Source organism: Cariama cristata, unplaced genomic scaffold (genome assembly GCF_000690535.1).
Source record: "Cariama cristata isolate BGI_N322 unplaced genomic scaffold, ASM69053v1 scaffold15032, whole genome shotgun sequence".
NCBI classification, from domain to species: Eukaryota; Metazoa; Chordata; class Aves; order Cariamiformes; family Cariamidae; genus Cariama; species Cariama cristata.
This window is the reverse complement of record NW_009605613.1, coordinates 266-16,564: the sequence shown is the minus strand read 5'-3', so window position 1 is coordinate 16,564 and position 16,299 is coordinate 266. Positions and strand designations below refer to the sequence as shown.

The 16,299-nt window shown below is 39.0% G+C and overlaps 1 protein-coding gene across 1 annotated transcript; it reads right to left on the bottom strand.

Annotated features, from left to right (window-relative positions):
• Positions 1 to 520: 520 nt before the first annotated feature.
• On the bottom strand, positions 521 to 15,157 carry ACADL (acyl-CoA dehydrogenase, long chain; the record flags this gene model as incomplete). The annotated part of the gene is made up of 10 exons (XM_009696044.1): positions 521 to 940; positions 2,725 to 2,811; positions 4,991 to 5,118; positions 7,313 to 7,426; positions 8,666 to 8,767; positions 9,454 to 9,618; positions 10,904 to 10,970; positions 11,928 to 12,092; positions 12,538 to 12,675; positions 14,996 to 15,157. Coding segments are annotated over 10 exons (1,222 nt in total), but the record flags the coding sequence as incomplete, so codon positions are not given.
• Between the last annotated feature and the right edge of the window lie 1,142 nt (positions 15,158 to 16,299).

Sequence of the window (16,299 nt, the reverse complement as noted above, 5' to 3'; positions counted from 1 at the left end):
CCCTGCTTCGGGGCAGGTGAACATATAACCCCCACTATGAATAAATGATTTAAAAAAAAATTCCAAAAATCTTTTTTAGCGTCTTTATTGATAATCACAACTCGGAAATAGTTGGAAACATTCACCAGCATCACATTCCCTTCCTCAAAACAGCCCCTTAGAGCCCTGAGGTGAATATGGGCACAGAGGAAGGGTCCCAGCTCTCCCTCTGGCTTTGAAGTAATGCAGACAACCCTGAGATTGCATAGAAATGCTTTATTATATTTATTTGATCAAAGTAATTAAAATAAGGCATTCTTGGTTACATGTAAACACAGAGGCTGGTCATACATTCCCTCCCTCTACAGCAGGTGGCTGCTGTGCAGCAAGCAGGTATATAGTTACAGTAGCAAAAGTTTCAAGTGCTACTTTGACACAGTGATACTTGTCAAGGGGAAATACAAATTCTAAGTTAAATGTTAATATAACTTTTATTTATTTGTTAAGAATGCAGCTTCTCTGGAGAAGAGATTTGATTCTGAAAAGAGAGGGTTGGATTCAATATAACGGCATCAAGTTTGAAAGACTAAGCTACCCATAATGTTCCAGACACAAAATTGCCTTTCACTACCAGAACTTTCAGAATCCAGAGAATTACTCTGTGTTGTCCAAAGATATTTAAATTGAAAGTTCATTAAATAGCAGATAGCCTGCATGTGAGTATACTGTTACTTCTTTAAAACAGTGTCGCTTCCTTGAAAGAATACAATACACCACATTTATTTTACTTACATTCTGATGTCTGATTTTATGCCATGTTAATATAAAAGGATTCTGGATGACTCCTCAAAGTAGCAAGCATCTGCCCTACTTGTCACTGACAATATCTCTAGCAATAAGTTCTTTCATTATTTCATTGGTACCGCCATAGATTGGCTGAACACGGGCATCCACAAAAGCTCTGAGGGGGGAAAAACAAACAAACAAGGAAAGATTAAAGACAACAGCTCCTCAGAATGGACGTACAATCAAAAGATACCAAGTTTTATCTTCGATGATTCCTCTTTAAAAATGGGAAGAGCATACTTTGAAAAGAGGTTCACATTTTCAAAGAGGTTTCAGCTACCTAAAATACTTCACCTTTCCAAGGTACTGTGCCAAACGAGGCATTTGGTCAGTATCTCTTCCCTGTTTTTTTGTTTACATTTGTAAAGCCTCCACTATCCCCCCTAATTAAACAAAAATAAACCAAAACTCTATAAAACCAGACTCCTAGCACTTTCCGCCCCCACCCCAATTCTTGTTCCCTCCTTCCCTCACATCACCTGAGCTTTAATTCGACTCGGGACACCAAAGCCCCCATTCGCCCACCACACATCCTGCAGAACAGCATGCCTGCATGAACTGCAAGACCCAGGTGCTTCATCGTTCTGAGAAAACAACTCCTGCAGAGCCAAACTGATAGTTATCACAGTAATCTGCTCTAATGCCTCGGCCTGTCTGATCCTGTCAAAAGGACTACTAACAGTGTTGTCAGTTGTTTCTTTGAGGTGGGACTCAAACACCTTGGGAAGAAAAAAAAAAGCACCAAGTGGTTTCACATCAGCGGGCTACGGCCTTCTACTGACACCAGCTCCATTTGGGCCAGCAGCCAAAAAGCTGCATGCAGCCAAACCATTTCCATCCTCATGCTGGAACTGGCCCCAGTACATGCACAGCTGGTGACAGCACACAGGATGACGACAGTGTGCTTTTCCATCTTAATTCTGCTCCATTATACAGAGAGCAGCGCAGAAGCAATATAGCATTCTCTGGAAACGTGCATGTTGCTGAACCACAGGGATAATAAAACCCTGTATGGGCCACTACTGCACACACAGATAAGCAGGGGTTCGAGGACACCCTGAACAGGGCTTGCTGGCCTTCCTATTTAGTAAGACAGGGTGCAGAACACTCACAAGTTACACTCATAAAAAACATGCATGAAACATATTTTAAAGCAACATTTCATACTCTTAACGTATTTGGAATACAAAAATTGAAGCCTATTCAGTTAAAAAAAATTGTATGACAACTGCACAGCAGTCCTGTTTTTGCTATTTCTACTGTCAGCTTACCCTCTATTTTTTAATAAAAACAGCACCAAAACCTCTACTAAGTGTGGCAAATGGCATGTACACAAAAGGAAACACATCTTCACAGATAATACACAAGGAAATATACCAAAGAACTCCATAAATGTCCCCAAATTCATGAAGTAAGCAAAACATTGGGAATGGCAAATTCCTCTTTCCACATATAAATCACTTAGCTTTTTCATTTAAAAAGGTGTAAAAAACTGAATGTAGCCAGCCATGTTCTTGATTAGGCGATTTGTTATTTTGTGGTATTACACAAGATTTAGACTGACCAACACATGTTTTCTTCCCATCATACGCATGCATTTAAGATAAAACATACAAACTAGCTCCCCTAATTTTTATTTTTACATTGCTTCTCTGATTTTTCAATTAACATTTTCTTCTAGAAAAGCAACTTGTACTTTGTGAAAAAACAGATTATTTGGAAAATCAAACTAAAGCCTTTCTGCAGACATTTGTACAGTAGATTGCCTTTTAATAAACATGAGAAAAGGAACAGTAAATCAGTACTACACTAAACAACTGACAAGACCACGTAAAGGAAGTGCCACATTTTACTTTGCTGGTAATCCTTCATCATTCGGGTTTGAAATGTTACACTTACTTTGCAATTGGATACTCCCACATGTACCCCCATCCTCCGTGCAGTTGCACACACTGAGTAGCTATGCTGTTTTGGAGATCAGAAGACCTTAAATGGCCAAAAAGAAACTTGTTTTCAGAAGGATGTTATGCTGTGAAACATCACTAGAGATACAGATAAGTCAGCAAGACAAAAATATAACCAAACTTTTTACACTATATAACTGATCTTAAATGCTGGTCATTAAAATATTTTATATTCCAAGGGACTTTTTTCTTCCTTCATTATTAGTAAGAAATAAATATTTTTCAATTTAATGTATTAAAGATTTGTTCTCCTTATGGAATGGCTTTCAGAGAAGGAAAGCTTTCAAAACAGACAAGCTTGTTTACCTTTCTCACAGACCAAGAGGTTTCTTTTGTAAAGCAGGTTGATATAGTCTCCTTTCCTACCAAATCCCTCAGCTTTGTCAAAAATTAACAGCATCACAGGCTTTCCCCACTCTAACTCCCACTAACAACCGACCAGGATGCTCTTTGAGTATAACTGTCACCTGGGGATAATTTATTTTCCTCAGTAGATTTTATAGTTTTCAATTCTAAAAAAAATACTGTAATTCTTAAACAGGATTTCTCACTGCAAAAATATGGATTTAACTGCAAAATAAGATTTTTTAAGCGCACTGGAAGTTCAAGCTAAAGTTAAGACATGAAAAAAAACACTAAGCATAAAACTTTCAGAGTGCCAATGACGATTCAAGTCAATTCCTCCTCATGGAAGAACGCAAGAGTCCTTTTCTCCAAACCACTCCCTCTCCTTTCTTCCAAACCATCCCCTCATCCAGTTAAATCCTTACACTTTATTAGACCAAATTTAAAGTCTGCAGCGGTGAGTTACTGAAACTGTCTTTCCTAAATATGTTTTCAAATTAATTTAGGTATATAATACAACCCATCGACACAAAGTAAAACCTACAGATCTTTCATCAGATTAGGAAAGAGATGCACAAACTATGTTTTACAATCCTTCAAAGCTCTAACTCAAGTCATTAACTATACAAAAGGTTTGAAGCAAAATTAACGGAAGAGAGTCTCCTGAAACATTAGGGAATAAAGCAGTTCTACATTCAAATATTTTCTAGACTATTTAAGATAGTTTTATGGAAGGGAGTCACAGGGACTCTACTAGGGAAAGGAGAAATCCACAACAAATTGTGGCGCTAAACAGTTGTGAAGGTGAGGGAATTTCAAATGTCTCGCTTCGGGAAATTTGTTGAGGAAGTAAGTCTACATATCTGAGGTGGCACTAGTTGTTTCCTCCTCCTCAAAACTGAATGCCTCTCCTTATGTACCTGGTACTTCTAGGTAATCAGTGCCAGGAACAGCACTCAATCAAAATCCTTTCTTTAATTGTAAATAGTCTCTCTGGTTCCCCTTAGTATTCTCTGTTCACTCCCTCTATACTTACTTTTAAAAGTCCAGAATCTGTAAGCTTGTGCATCTTCCATAAAATTATTTGTTCATTGTCTGATCTGCTTTTTTCTCTCATCTTTGCAAGCAAAATAAAACTATACAAATTCATGTGCCACTATCTTAGGTGCTTCTGCTCATCCAGCTTTCTCTGGTTAAACCTAAGTTAACAGATAACACCACCAAGTATGGGGAGAGGGAGGATGAGTTCTGGCCAATAAAGGAAAGCACTGTTTAATCTCTCTTACAGCAATAGCTGTAAGCCAACTATTTCTTCCCAAAACCAGAGAGCTTCAAAAACCAGCTGGGCCAAACAGCTATTGCTAGAGTAACATTAACCAAGAAGTATCATATGAGCTTCAAGTAAGCATGTGCTAAAAAAAAAAAAAAAAAAAACACCCAACCAAAAAAACCCAACCAAAACCTCCCCTTAAAAAAACCAAAACAAAACCAAAAAACACCCAACAACAAGTTGCTACAGTAAAATGTAAATTTGTCTAAATACCAATGAAGTACTCACTTTTACTTGGAGCTAAAGCTGAGTCCTGATCTTGTTATTAAAGAAAGCCTATTTTAAAAGCATGCTTTTATTTTGAAATTGATCTGTTTAACTAACACTGGTTTTCAATGTAACTAAGATTTTTGTTGACTACATGATTAAAGTTAAAGTTAGTGGTCTCTATTAGAAGCTGGAAACGTTATTATTAATCAGACAGTAATTTTATCTTTTCATTAGATCAGAACAGTTCCGTGTTTTTATCATTAGAGTCCTGTCAAGATCATGCAAGTAACACTTCCAAATTACTTTAAACACATACCAATACTTTGCCATAGAAGCTGTGGAGGAGTCCAGACGTTTATCTGCATGCAGCTGCAAACAGTTGTCCATAAAAGCTCGACCCACACAAATCTGCGTTTTCATTTCTGCCAACTTGTGCTGTACCGTCTTATATCGCAAGTGGATAGAGGAGGCAGAGGAAAGACAGAGCAGAAGAAGTACGGTTTTTAAGTGATATGTGAAGTAAAAAATGGAAGATTTTCTAAAAGGATTTCTGTTAAAAACCACCATTTCAAACAACTTTGGCTCTGTACACCAGAGGACATCTTACTTTCCATACAATCTTCCCAATCTTATTAGAGAAAATTACTGCCCTTTACTTTTCAAGACCAACTCAAAACATGACCTTAAGAGAAAAGCCCCAAGAGCCTGAACACAAATTCCTAGAGAGCGCAGAGTCGGAGGCACGGGGTGCTCTATCACTCTCAGCTCCCTCTTGTGGGAAAATGTCCTTTCACTCAGCAGAGCCACTAATCTCCCCCGTTAACATTTCATTATCTATTGAATGCTTTTTCCACACATTCAGTTCTTCAGAGTTTAAGGCATATGCAAAGAGACACAAGGAAAAACAAAGGAAACATTAGACTAACTATCAGGAAGTTTTTCAACACTGAGTTCTGTCACGTTGGAAAAGACTTTCTAGATAGAAGTAGTAAAATACATCACTATAGCTACATAAAACCAGACCAGGCAAGCATTCGATCACCTTCTTGTAATTCTGGCAGGAAGGGGATAAAAACACCACCCAGAAACAAAAGGTTTTTCTAACCTCACGGTTCTAAAATTGTATATTAAAAAAAAAAAATCTTGCTTCCCTTGACAATAAATATAATGGACGAGTCTGCTATTACAAAGAAAAGCTTGGATTTCAAACCCTGTACTGTGGCATGACTAAATGAATTAGGCAAGGCAGAGCTCTAATCAGAAAGGATTTTTAATTATATGCACGTTCTAGCCGTCAGCAACAAAAAGGAAACTAAAAAGGTATGGCAAGAATGGATTATTTTGGCAAAAATAATATATTTTATGAAGTTTATTGCTGGCTGGTGGTTGGCAGCAGGCTAGCCTAGGAAAGGAAATTATTTCGGAGGTCTCTGCACAGTGAACTACTACAATTAGGAAGCATCCCTTATGTACATTAAAAGAAAGGTAAAATCTACTTCTTTTGTGTTAAAGCCGCACACACTAAATTCCATCTGGAACTATGGATTTCTGAATGTTAACTTTAAAAACAGATGAAGATCGTAATTTCCTGAAAGATCTAGCATTCCAGCCTCTAAAGGGCCCAATTCTGCTACTATTCACAACTCAAGATTTGATTTTGACAAAGGAAATCAAGACTTAGAAATGGGTTTAGTTGTCGGTTTTTTGTTTGGTTGGGTTTTTTTCATTATTTCAAAAGTATGTTACAAAAAAAAAAAAAGACAGCCAACATCCTCTAACCCATGAGTCACTTCTCTCCCAGAAACCAAACATGCAGGAGTTTGATCTGCTTCAGCCCTAAAAGCCAATGTCATTTTCAGGAAAATTGTAACATCGCAATACTATGGAAAGCAACATCTGTTTTATGACTGCAACTAAAGAGCAGAGGCATAAACGGCTCAAAACACAATTAACTACCACTATCAGGACTGAGGTATGCTCACAGAGAATGACCCAAGAGTTTTACATGCAGCCACTTAAATACCCAGCTAGCAGCTAGCTGAGGAATCTCATTACAACGCTCATAAAGCCGAATACAAACACCTCTGCAGGCATTCAGGCAGCAAGGTCACTGCCTGGGAGCCCCCACCGGCATCAGCCTCCAAGTTCATTTTTCTGCAATACATTATGCACAGAGGAACGCAGTACCTGCACATGCACCAAGCTCTTCTGCAGTCCATAGGATTCCAGGCAGATATAGAAACACACGCAGGTGTAACAGACCCTGCGATTAGGACCTCTGACACTAAAACCCAAGCCTAAGAGCAACAAGGTAATTGTTCATCAGCAGCAGCAAAAAGCCAGTACAGTTTCTGCCTGTGTATTTCACTTCCAAAAGCAGCACTGCTGGGAGTTATCTAACTGAATCGTAAAATACATACATTAGGGCTTTGGTGGTGCTGGGATTTTTTATTATTTTTGTTTTTCAAAAATGAATGACGGGCATGGAGGCAAACAACAGCCACAGTCCAACAGAGAAAACTGTGTGAATAGTCTTTTGACAACAGCCCAGCGATTTTCATTTGTTCACCATTTCACACACACAAACATAAAGCAAATGCATACTAGAATCTGCATACAAGTGTCTCAGTTCACTCACCTGCAAGTGTGCAATTGTCTTCCCAAAAGCTTTTCTTTGCTTCACATAATTCCTTGTTTCTTCAAACATGAATTCACAACCAGCAAGAGCCATATCAGCAATTAGCAGTCTTTCCTTTTGAAACACAAATTATGGAATCCAGTTCGGTTAGTCCTACATTTCTCCTATTAGATGCACAATTGGGACACAGATGTTCAGTGTTGTTCATTAAGGGAGGGGGCCAAAGTCACACTAAGTATCAAACCAGACATACTGCATTAGTGAAATTAGTGGGACAAATGCCTTGCTGCCTGAAGCTCACTTTTAAGTCTTTTCTGGGATAATGTTCTATCACAGCAACTCAAAAAATAGCTACAAATCAACCACGGGACTCTTACTGACTGAAAAACTCACATCGAGTTCTGCTTCAATTATTGGTTTTCACTGCTTAGAACAACTGTATTTAAGAATTTCAAACAGGGCACCTCTAGAAAAAACAAAACCTACAAAAAACACTGGCCATTTTTTCCTTCCTCATAACATGTTGAAAAACAGAAACTAAGTACAGAACAATTACTTCCAACACCATTGAAATCATCTGATGCGTCACATTGAACCTGCTCATGAACACATCTATTTCTTTAAAGCAGTAAAAGATTTCCTTTGATCAGGTTTCATATTTACTCACAGTATAAAATTAAATAAACATGATCCCTACCAGAAGAGACAAACACAAAGTCATAGTTTTGACAAAGTACAGTCACATTTCGAAAAACCACATTGCCTCTTCGTACTCCCAAATAATTCCAAAACTTTGTAAAGTCAGTCATAAACTGTTATTTCCACAGCAAGGTATTTTGGTAACTAAACAATTTCTTTACTTTGCTACACGGACAAAGAAAGAGTTCCTTATATCTTTAATATTCTTCTACTGGTAGAAGAGCTATAAGAGCAGTGCTTGCTTGTTTCTTTAAAGAGAATGCCAAATGCATCAGAGACCTCCAAGCTCTATTTAATTTACTAATCAAAGTGGTTCCATGCCAGATGTACACAAGAAAACTGTGGTATGTTCTTTTAAATACACTACTCTCAGGTTCTCAATAGCTGGGTTGTTGATTAAGAGATCTGGCTTTGAACTGGTGGGATCTTAACATTTTTACCAATGACCAAAGAACTGCACTTTTAGCACTAGGAACTGTGTACTTCAGTTAAAAAGCGGCAATATCAACACAGTGTTGCCTACAGACATGCCGATTCTGAGCCCACAGTGGCTCCCCACGACACGTAATCTTCAAGACTAAGGCAGATTCTTGCAATGACAAAAATTGTCTCTGTATTCTTCCTATAGACAGCAAACACTCACATTCCTCTTACCTGAGGGAGCTCTGCCATCAGATAATAGAAGCCTTTGTTCTCTTTTCCAAGCAAGGCACTGGCTGGCAACCGCACATCTTCAAAAAACAGCTCTGCTGTGTCCTGAGAGGATTTTAAATGCGACAGTTATAGCCTGACATACTCATCTCTTCGTTACACTTCTTTCGCTCCATTTTTTTCTTGCTATTGTACACTTTAACTTGAAATCATAGAATCATTTAGGTTGGGTTGGAAGGGTTCTCTAGAGGCCATCTAGTTTATCCCCTACTCAAAGCAGCTCCAGCAAAGAAAGCAGCTGAGGGCCTTGTCCGGTTATGCTTTCCAAAGTTCCAAAGATAAAGGCTCCACGACTTCTCTGGGCTTCTGTTCCGGTATCTGATCACTTTTACAGCGAATTTTTTTTCTTAATACCTACTTAGAATTTTCCTTAATGTAACTTGTGTCCCTTGCCATTCTCCCTTTCATCGTGCTCCTCTAAGAATCATCTGGCTCCACCATCTCTACAGCCAACCGTTACATAGCTAAGGATACCTATAAAATCCTGTTCTTCCAGGCTTCTTCAGAGTAAATAAACCCAGCTCCCTCAGCCTCTCCTTGCACATTGCATGTTTAGACTTCCACAGGCAAACTCAGCATACATACTTTGTACATATATCATTTGTACTCTAAAGCCTAAGAACTAGAATAGCACCACAGCTCCGTTTTATATTTATTTAGCTAACGCTAGGCATTAAGTGCTTTTAGACTTCCTCAAAGTCCATTACGTGTTAGAGGTTGTATGAACTCACTTGAGCTTTCAGGCCAATTTTGTTCAGCTTGCGTCCTTTGATGAAACCTTTCATTCCATTTTCCACCAGAAAAAGGCTGATCCCATGAGCAGGAGAACGGGCCTCCCGGTTTGTAACCGCAACCACAATCACTACGTCGCTCATCCAACCATTAGTGATGAATACCTGTAAAAAAAAAAATACAACTTGGAACAAAGCAACGAGCTAGGTGGCTAGAAGTTAGAAGAGATCATCAAGCAGCAGAAAGAAAAATTGCTTTGATACTTTCACAGGTGAACTGAAAGGCAAGGTTTAAGCGTCCAGAAGAATTATAAGCTTTAAGCTTTCCGAAATAAGTGTTTTGGAACAAGGTCTACTCAAGCAGGAACCAGTTTGAGAAGTATTGTGTGGGTCAGAAGTGTGATGTTAAAGAATCCACAGATCTGTTTCTTTTGTCTGTCCCATGATAAAGAAGGAATATGGTATCAAATGAGGACACTAAATGAACACAGAGGTTCTCTTTTCTAGAAATTAAGTTAGCAAGGTATAACATGCAAAACTGTCAATGGTTTCTTGTCACAACTGCTTACTATAATCCTGTAGAATGACTCATGAACCTGCCAAAGTGATCCATCTTAACTCCAGGAAAAAAAAAAGCTACCTGTCCTGCTTGGCTTCAACTGTGCAGCATGAGCAAGTATCCTTTTGAACACCAGTATGTACATATTTGCTTGCACACACTCTCACCACTTGAAATTCTACTAAGGCCAGAAGTCTCTATCGGTACCATATTACCAGTAGGAGTACAAAAGAATAGGGAGAGAAAGAAGATTAAGACATTTCATAGCTTTAAAAAAATCCAACCCTATAGAACCCGCACTTCCATTTGAACATTATTTCTGCTGCCTTCTTTTTTATTATGACAACAGTAAAAGAGGTTAATGCTGCCAGCTTTACAACAGCTTGATAATATGCACAGAGCACCTGATGCAGTTGTTTTTTTTCCTCCCAACACAACCGGCAGGCTCCTGAATAAAGATTCCAGAGCTTGCATTGCAGCAACACAAGTTTCTACTCAGGCCACAGAAGATTTCACATATTTTGTTGTTCAATCTCAGTACTAAAAAAACTGCCCTGGTCCTGCTTATACTATGCAGGACCTTTTTCCCCCCTTTTCTTCCCAGTTTAAGGGAAAACAGGCCTTTTGATAGGGTTATTTCAAAGCTACAAAAAGAACTTACTCAAGCCCTTCCATAAATTGGTCCGTAAATTGACAGCAACAGAAATATCCTGAGATCTATTAAAAAAAAAGTAACTGGGAAAAAAAAACCCAAACACAACATAACCCACAAAAAAAAAAAACAGAAGTGAAAGGACTAGGGGGAGATACTAACAGTGGTGTACATCCTTCACTGTCTAAATGCATTCAGTTCCCAAAGCCTGTGAGTGGTATATATGTCTGTTCACTTACCTTACTCCCATTAAGAATCCAGTCACTTCCATCTTTTTTTGCATATGTTCGTACTCCCTGCAAGTCACTAAAATGGAATTCAAAAGGTCCTTCAAGAAACCATGCCAGAAGGTGCAATTTGTATCTTGAATTCTAGCCAGTATAAAATAAGGCAGATTCTATACCGTCCAGGCACAGGCTCAATGAAAACGCATACGAGGATAGTGAAACACGGTGAAATAACTTAAGAGCGTAATACAGAAACCACAAGCATGCCGTGGAAAGGGATGATAAATCTATGCAATTGTATGAGAGCATAGGGTCCCATTTCAACATACCTGCTTCTGGAAGGCTGCGCAATGCAAGCACTGACACCAAAGGGTTAGCACCCCCTTACACCAATATCCCTTAGATGACAAATGCCAGACAAAACCACATCCTCCAAGCAGGCTCAACTCTGATAAAGAGGCTCTGTAAAAAGCCACTGGCAACATCTACCATTTCTAGAAGCATGACACCAACAAGTTTTGCTCTTGACCTGTCCCCCTCTGTTTTGGAAACTGGCCAGATCAGCTGTGTCCACTCCAAACATGTGCTGTCTGCCCTTCAACAGGGATGGGCAAGGAGGGACATTTCTCTGTTTGAAAGGATGCAGAGGAAAGAAAATAAGTTGTTCTGTTCCACAACAAAAGCTAATAGCAAAGTCAAGACCTCTTTACCAAGGTATGTAATTTTTGCCTGACTACCTTTCATATTACAAGTATGTTCACATTACAAGTGAGTCAGTAACTTTAAACTCAGACTATAAAAGCAAATACAAAGCATATTTGCCCACAGCGGGTTGGATTCTGAGCAAATATCTTGAAATGACAAAGCTGTAACAAAGCCATCTGTAAGTAAGAGGTTTTTTTGAGGTCCTACCTAATCTAGGGTATTCTCTGGTCACTAAAGTGACCATATAACCAGGAGGCTCAGAATTTTTTTTCACTGACAAATCAATAGACAGCACACAATGTTAAGACCACTATTTTGATATTTAGCTTACCTGCCAGCCCCAGGTTCTGTCATGGCAATAGCTCCAATACACTTGCCTGCGATCATTTCAGGGATAAAGCGTTTAATCTGTTCTTCAGAGCCATAGTTTGCAATGTAGGGCATGACTATATCTGAATGAAGGCTGAATCCTGGGCCTGTACAGTTAACATACATCCTTGGGGGGGTGGAGGGGGAAAAAAGGTTCAGAAAAAAGTACTACAAAGATTTAAACATTGAACTTTACACTGTTACAACACAGACCCAACATTGAAGAAAGCCTGCCACACAGAAGTCTCAGACAATCTGAGCTTGTGGCATTTGTACTGTTACTTATAGAACGTACTTTCACAGCCAAATGGCTATATAACCTACCAGACTAACAAAAATGCCTCCCTCAGCCACAAAGTCCTAACAGTGGAGCACAATGATATTTGTTACTTAAGCAATCACCTGGAATACTTAAAACAGGAGGGATTTACATATGTCTAAACTATCCTTTCCAAGAGAAAGATAACACCATTTTCTGTAAGCAAGCATATTCCATAATGAGGACATCTTATGGAAAAAAATAGTCTCTTGATAATACCACTGAAATTATTCCTGAAGTGTCTAGTACTTACTGCTCCTCCCAGACCACAGCTGAAGAGAGAATATCTGCTCCGATGCCTCCATGTTTCTCAGCGATAGCAACGCCCAGCAAACCCTGCTGTCCAGCCTTTTCCCAGAGCTCCCTGCTCACCTGGCCATCCTTCTCCCATCTGCAAAGTGAACACAAGAACAAAGTCACGCATTAAATCCCCCATGTGCTACTGTTTTATCTGTCATGACTGCTGCTTCACACTAGGATGCCCACAGCCAGGTTTCGCTGCACAAGGAGAGACTTTCTGTCTCAGCAGCAGACAATGTGTAGGGTACGCAGACAACTATATTTCACAGCGAAGAAGCAGTGGCTTAATAATAGGTTTTCTATTCTTCAAGTCCACAGGTGACACTGGCATTACAGGGGCACCGACTGTATAACAAGTTTGAACTCCTGCTTCCAACGTATAACCTGACATCTCTTTAAGACTTGTTACGAAAGGCAGTGCTGCCTACTGGTCTGAGTACCAGACCAGGATTTAGGACATTTAGACACAACCATCTGGATAATTACAAGCAGGTCTTTATCTTCCTGACATTCCATTTTCCCCACGTGCAAAATGAGTATAACACATCAGTACCTTTTGTGAAAGATTTCAACTCTACCAATGAGAACTGCTTTATAAGAACTAGGCATTAACATATTAGTCACTTGTATATAAAAAATCGGTCCCTGTGCACCTAGTACAAGTCAGTACTGTATCTTGGTAAATTACTGCTTTAAGGTGGTTTCAAGTTTGTAAATGGATAGTTGAGGCTTATCCGCTGACAGTTTGCAAACTTATTCTTGGAAAAATAGTGCCTCTTCATGGAGTTTGCCAACTGAAAGAATGTTGGATGGCCATTAATTGCCCAGCTTTTTTGTCTCTTTTTTAAACCACAATTTTAAAATTATACGGTAGACAGATTATATCAGAGACAGTCCTCTGACACACCTGTGTGCAGAAGAGCTATACCATAGCACTTCACCAACAGTTAATCAAGTATCTTATCCTACGTATTTAAGTTCATTCCCAGAGCTTTTGCTCCTACATTGGAAATCTTACACAAATCTCTCTCATAACCATTTTTGCTTTTTTCCCCCCACTTTCAGGGCCATTCCTGTCTCTACTTCACCCATCATCAACACTTCTCCTCCTCACAATAACCCACCACTGCATTCACTGATGCCACATTTGTCTCTTCACATCAGCCCAGCTGATTAATATACTATGCCTGAAGCCTCCTTGTTTACTTGAAAGGTGTCACAACAGAATGGTTTGTAGGTTGCTGAAGTGATGTGAGAACACAAGTCCAGCTTGTTCCAGCCTCTCTAGGAAACTGTTGTGTCAGCAAGCTCGCAAACAGGATCTTCACTACCCTCGAGCAGAGCCAGTACCTGTTCACAAACCTGCACTACAACTCATTCGAACAAAAGATGAGGGAAAACATCTATTTTGTGGACAAAATACGATTGTACAGTGGAAAAGCATACTACTTTGAGGTCATGGTTTGAGGATGAAAAAAAATAATAGTTGGCAACAACCCTGATGTAAGCTGTTTCCATTGCCTCCTGCTGTACATTTCTGCCCCAGAGCCACAACACCCCACCTACTCAATTGTGTCATCTCAACTGTTTGTGGATACACACTGAGCTGCATCAGGAAACTCATCTAGCAGCCCAATTTAAGAATAAGCCCCTCACTACCCTCCAGGCGTTTTTTTGTCGTTCAAGTAAAGTAAAAATTGCCTAAGACACTACTGCAGCTTAAAGGTTCCTGTTCAAAAACATGTTCCAAGTTCATTTATTTTCCTTCTCCAACTATAATGCAATTGGATACAGCTAAAATAAGGCTGAAAAACATCTTCCAGCTCTAGTTCAATGGAAGTATGACATTTCTACTCTCTGCAGAAGACCACACACATTTCCACAGAAACAAAAAAGACAGAAATTTAAACAAAGATATTTTGTGCAAGTTTCTTGGTAATAGGTAATTCAACTTACCATCCTATGTGTACTGTACTTACAAAATCTACTGCAATGTAACGTAGACACAACGTCAATGCTTTTTTGGATGACAATAGCACGGGAACTGAACTGTCTCCCTAACTCTACCCTCAAGACAACGGTGTCAGAGTTAATACCTACAAGCAAGGATACTTCTGCTGCAACTCTGCAAACTGCATTTGTCTGCTCATAGGCCTAAGTTAATGATGCCAGATTGCCTACACTGGAGCTCAAACAATCCAGTGAATTTTCATTATATGTGATCTTCCCCCCCCCCCCACAGGATTTTCATAGGTAGGTTTGTTTTAATTGAGTAAATTTGAAACAGAAAGCTTGTAAATGAAAATAAATACCCTGTTTATCCTGCCATATTAACAATAACACCCCAAAAAGCATTTGGGGAGAAAAATGTGTATTATTTGGCAAACCAGAATGTTTAAGAGGTATCTTACTCTGCGTGAAAAGGGAGCACTTCCTCCTGAAAGAACTTCCTGGCACTCTCCCTGAAGATATCATGATCTGACGAGAAGATCCTCCGAGTACCTATATCCATCAAACTTCTAGCAGAAGATGGTTCTGGGCGCTTTGTGCCATGCTGTTCAGTTTGCAGAGGACTAAAAAAAGACAAATGAAAGCATCTGTTAGGACACAGGCATCCCCATTTACATAACCTTTTTAAAAGAAAGGAAGCACCTGTGTTGTTAAACATAATTCACATCCCAAGTCTAGCACACTGTTAGTTTCAAAGGATACCCACGAGAAATACAAAGACCTAACATACACTGTACTTCACCAGGCTGTGAAAAGAGGTACAGCAAGACTGGTTTGTCCTTAATGCTTCAAATAAATTAAAAACACTAAAAATACATACATAGGTAAGAGGATAAAAGTTTCTGTTTGTTAGAGATGCTAAAAATCATCACTGCCTTCTCCCCTGCCACATAACCTCCAAAGTGCAATTCATCTCCATTTAAACCAAGAGTAACTTACTGAACAAGTAAACTTTTTTGTGGGTTTTGTTCATGCCCCTCAAAAGTATCAAAATTGCAAACTCATGACACTGAAAGTTCACACATTCAAAATAAATGCAAGTACAATACAGATTTGCATGCTCTGAGGGCTGTATTATACTTTGCATTATTACATATACCTGCACAGTTCTAACCTTGAAAATAATGCTTCCTAATTCCTTCTAACTTTCAGTATTTTTGTTGTACAGGAAGGCTAATCCTCCCAAAACTCTGATAAAAACATATGGAAAAATAAAATGCTTCCTTAACAAAGAATAAAAACTGAAACAGTGGTAAATACCAGTAGTTGAAACCACACCAGGAAAACATAATTACAAAATAACAAGGAAGGGTTTAAACCTTTGGTAGGGATTTAGAATGTCAAGGATGACATGTTACTTTGGGGCTGAAATGAAAATTTACTTCTTATATTCATGCATCGGGTTCTTTGACTCGCTTTTATTTTATTGCCACAAAACATCAGAAATTATAAATATAGAGTTCAGCTATATCAAACGGAACAGGGAATCACCGATCCTTTCTCAAACTACTCTGTTCATCTCTCCCCAGTTCCTCATCACTGGTTTCCCAGCACAGTAATTGTGTCTAGCCCAACAGAGCTTAGCTGAGCCTACACTTATTTACTCCATTACTGAGACAAAGGTCTTTATTTACTGCCACATGAACTTACTCAGGTACTTCCCAGTGTAAAGGATTAAACGCCCTGAACACAGACTCTATTTACT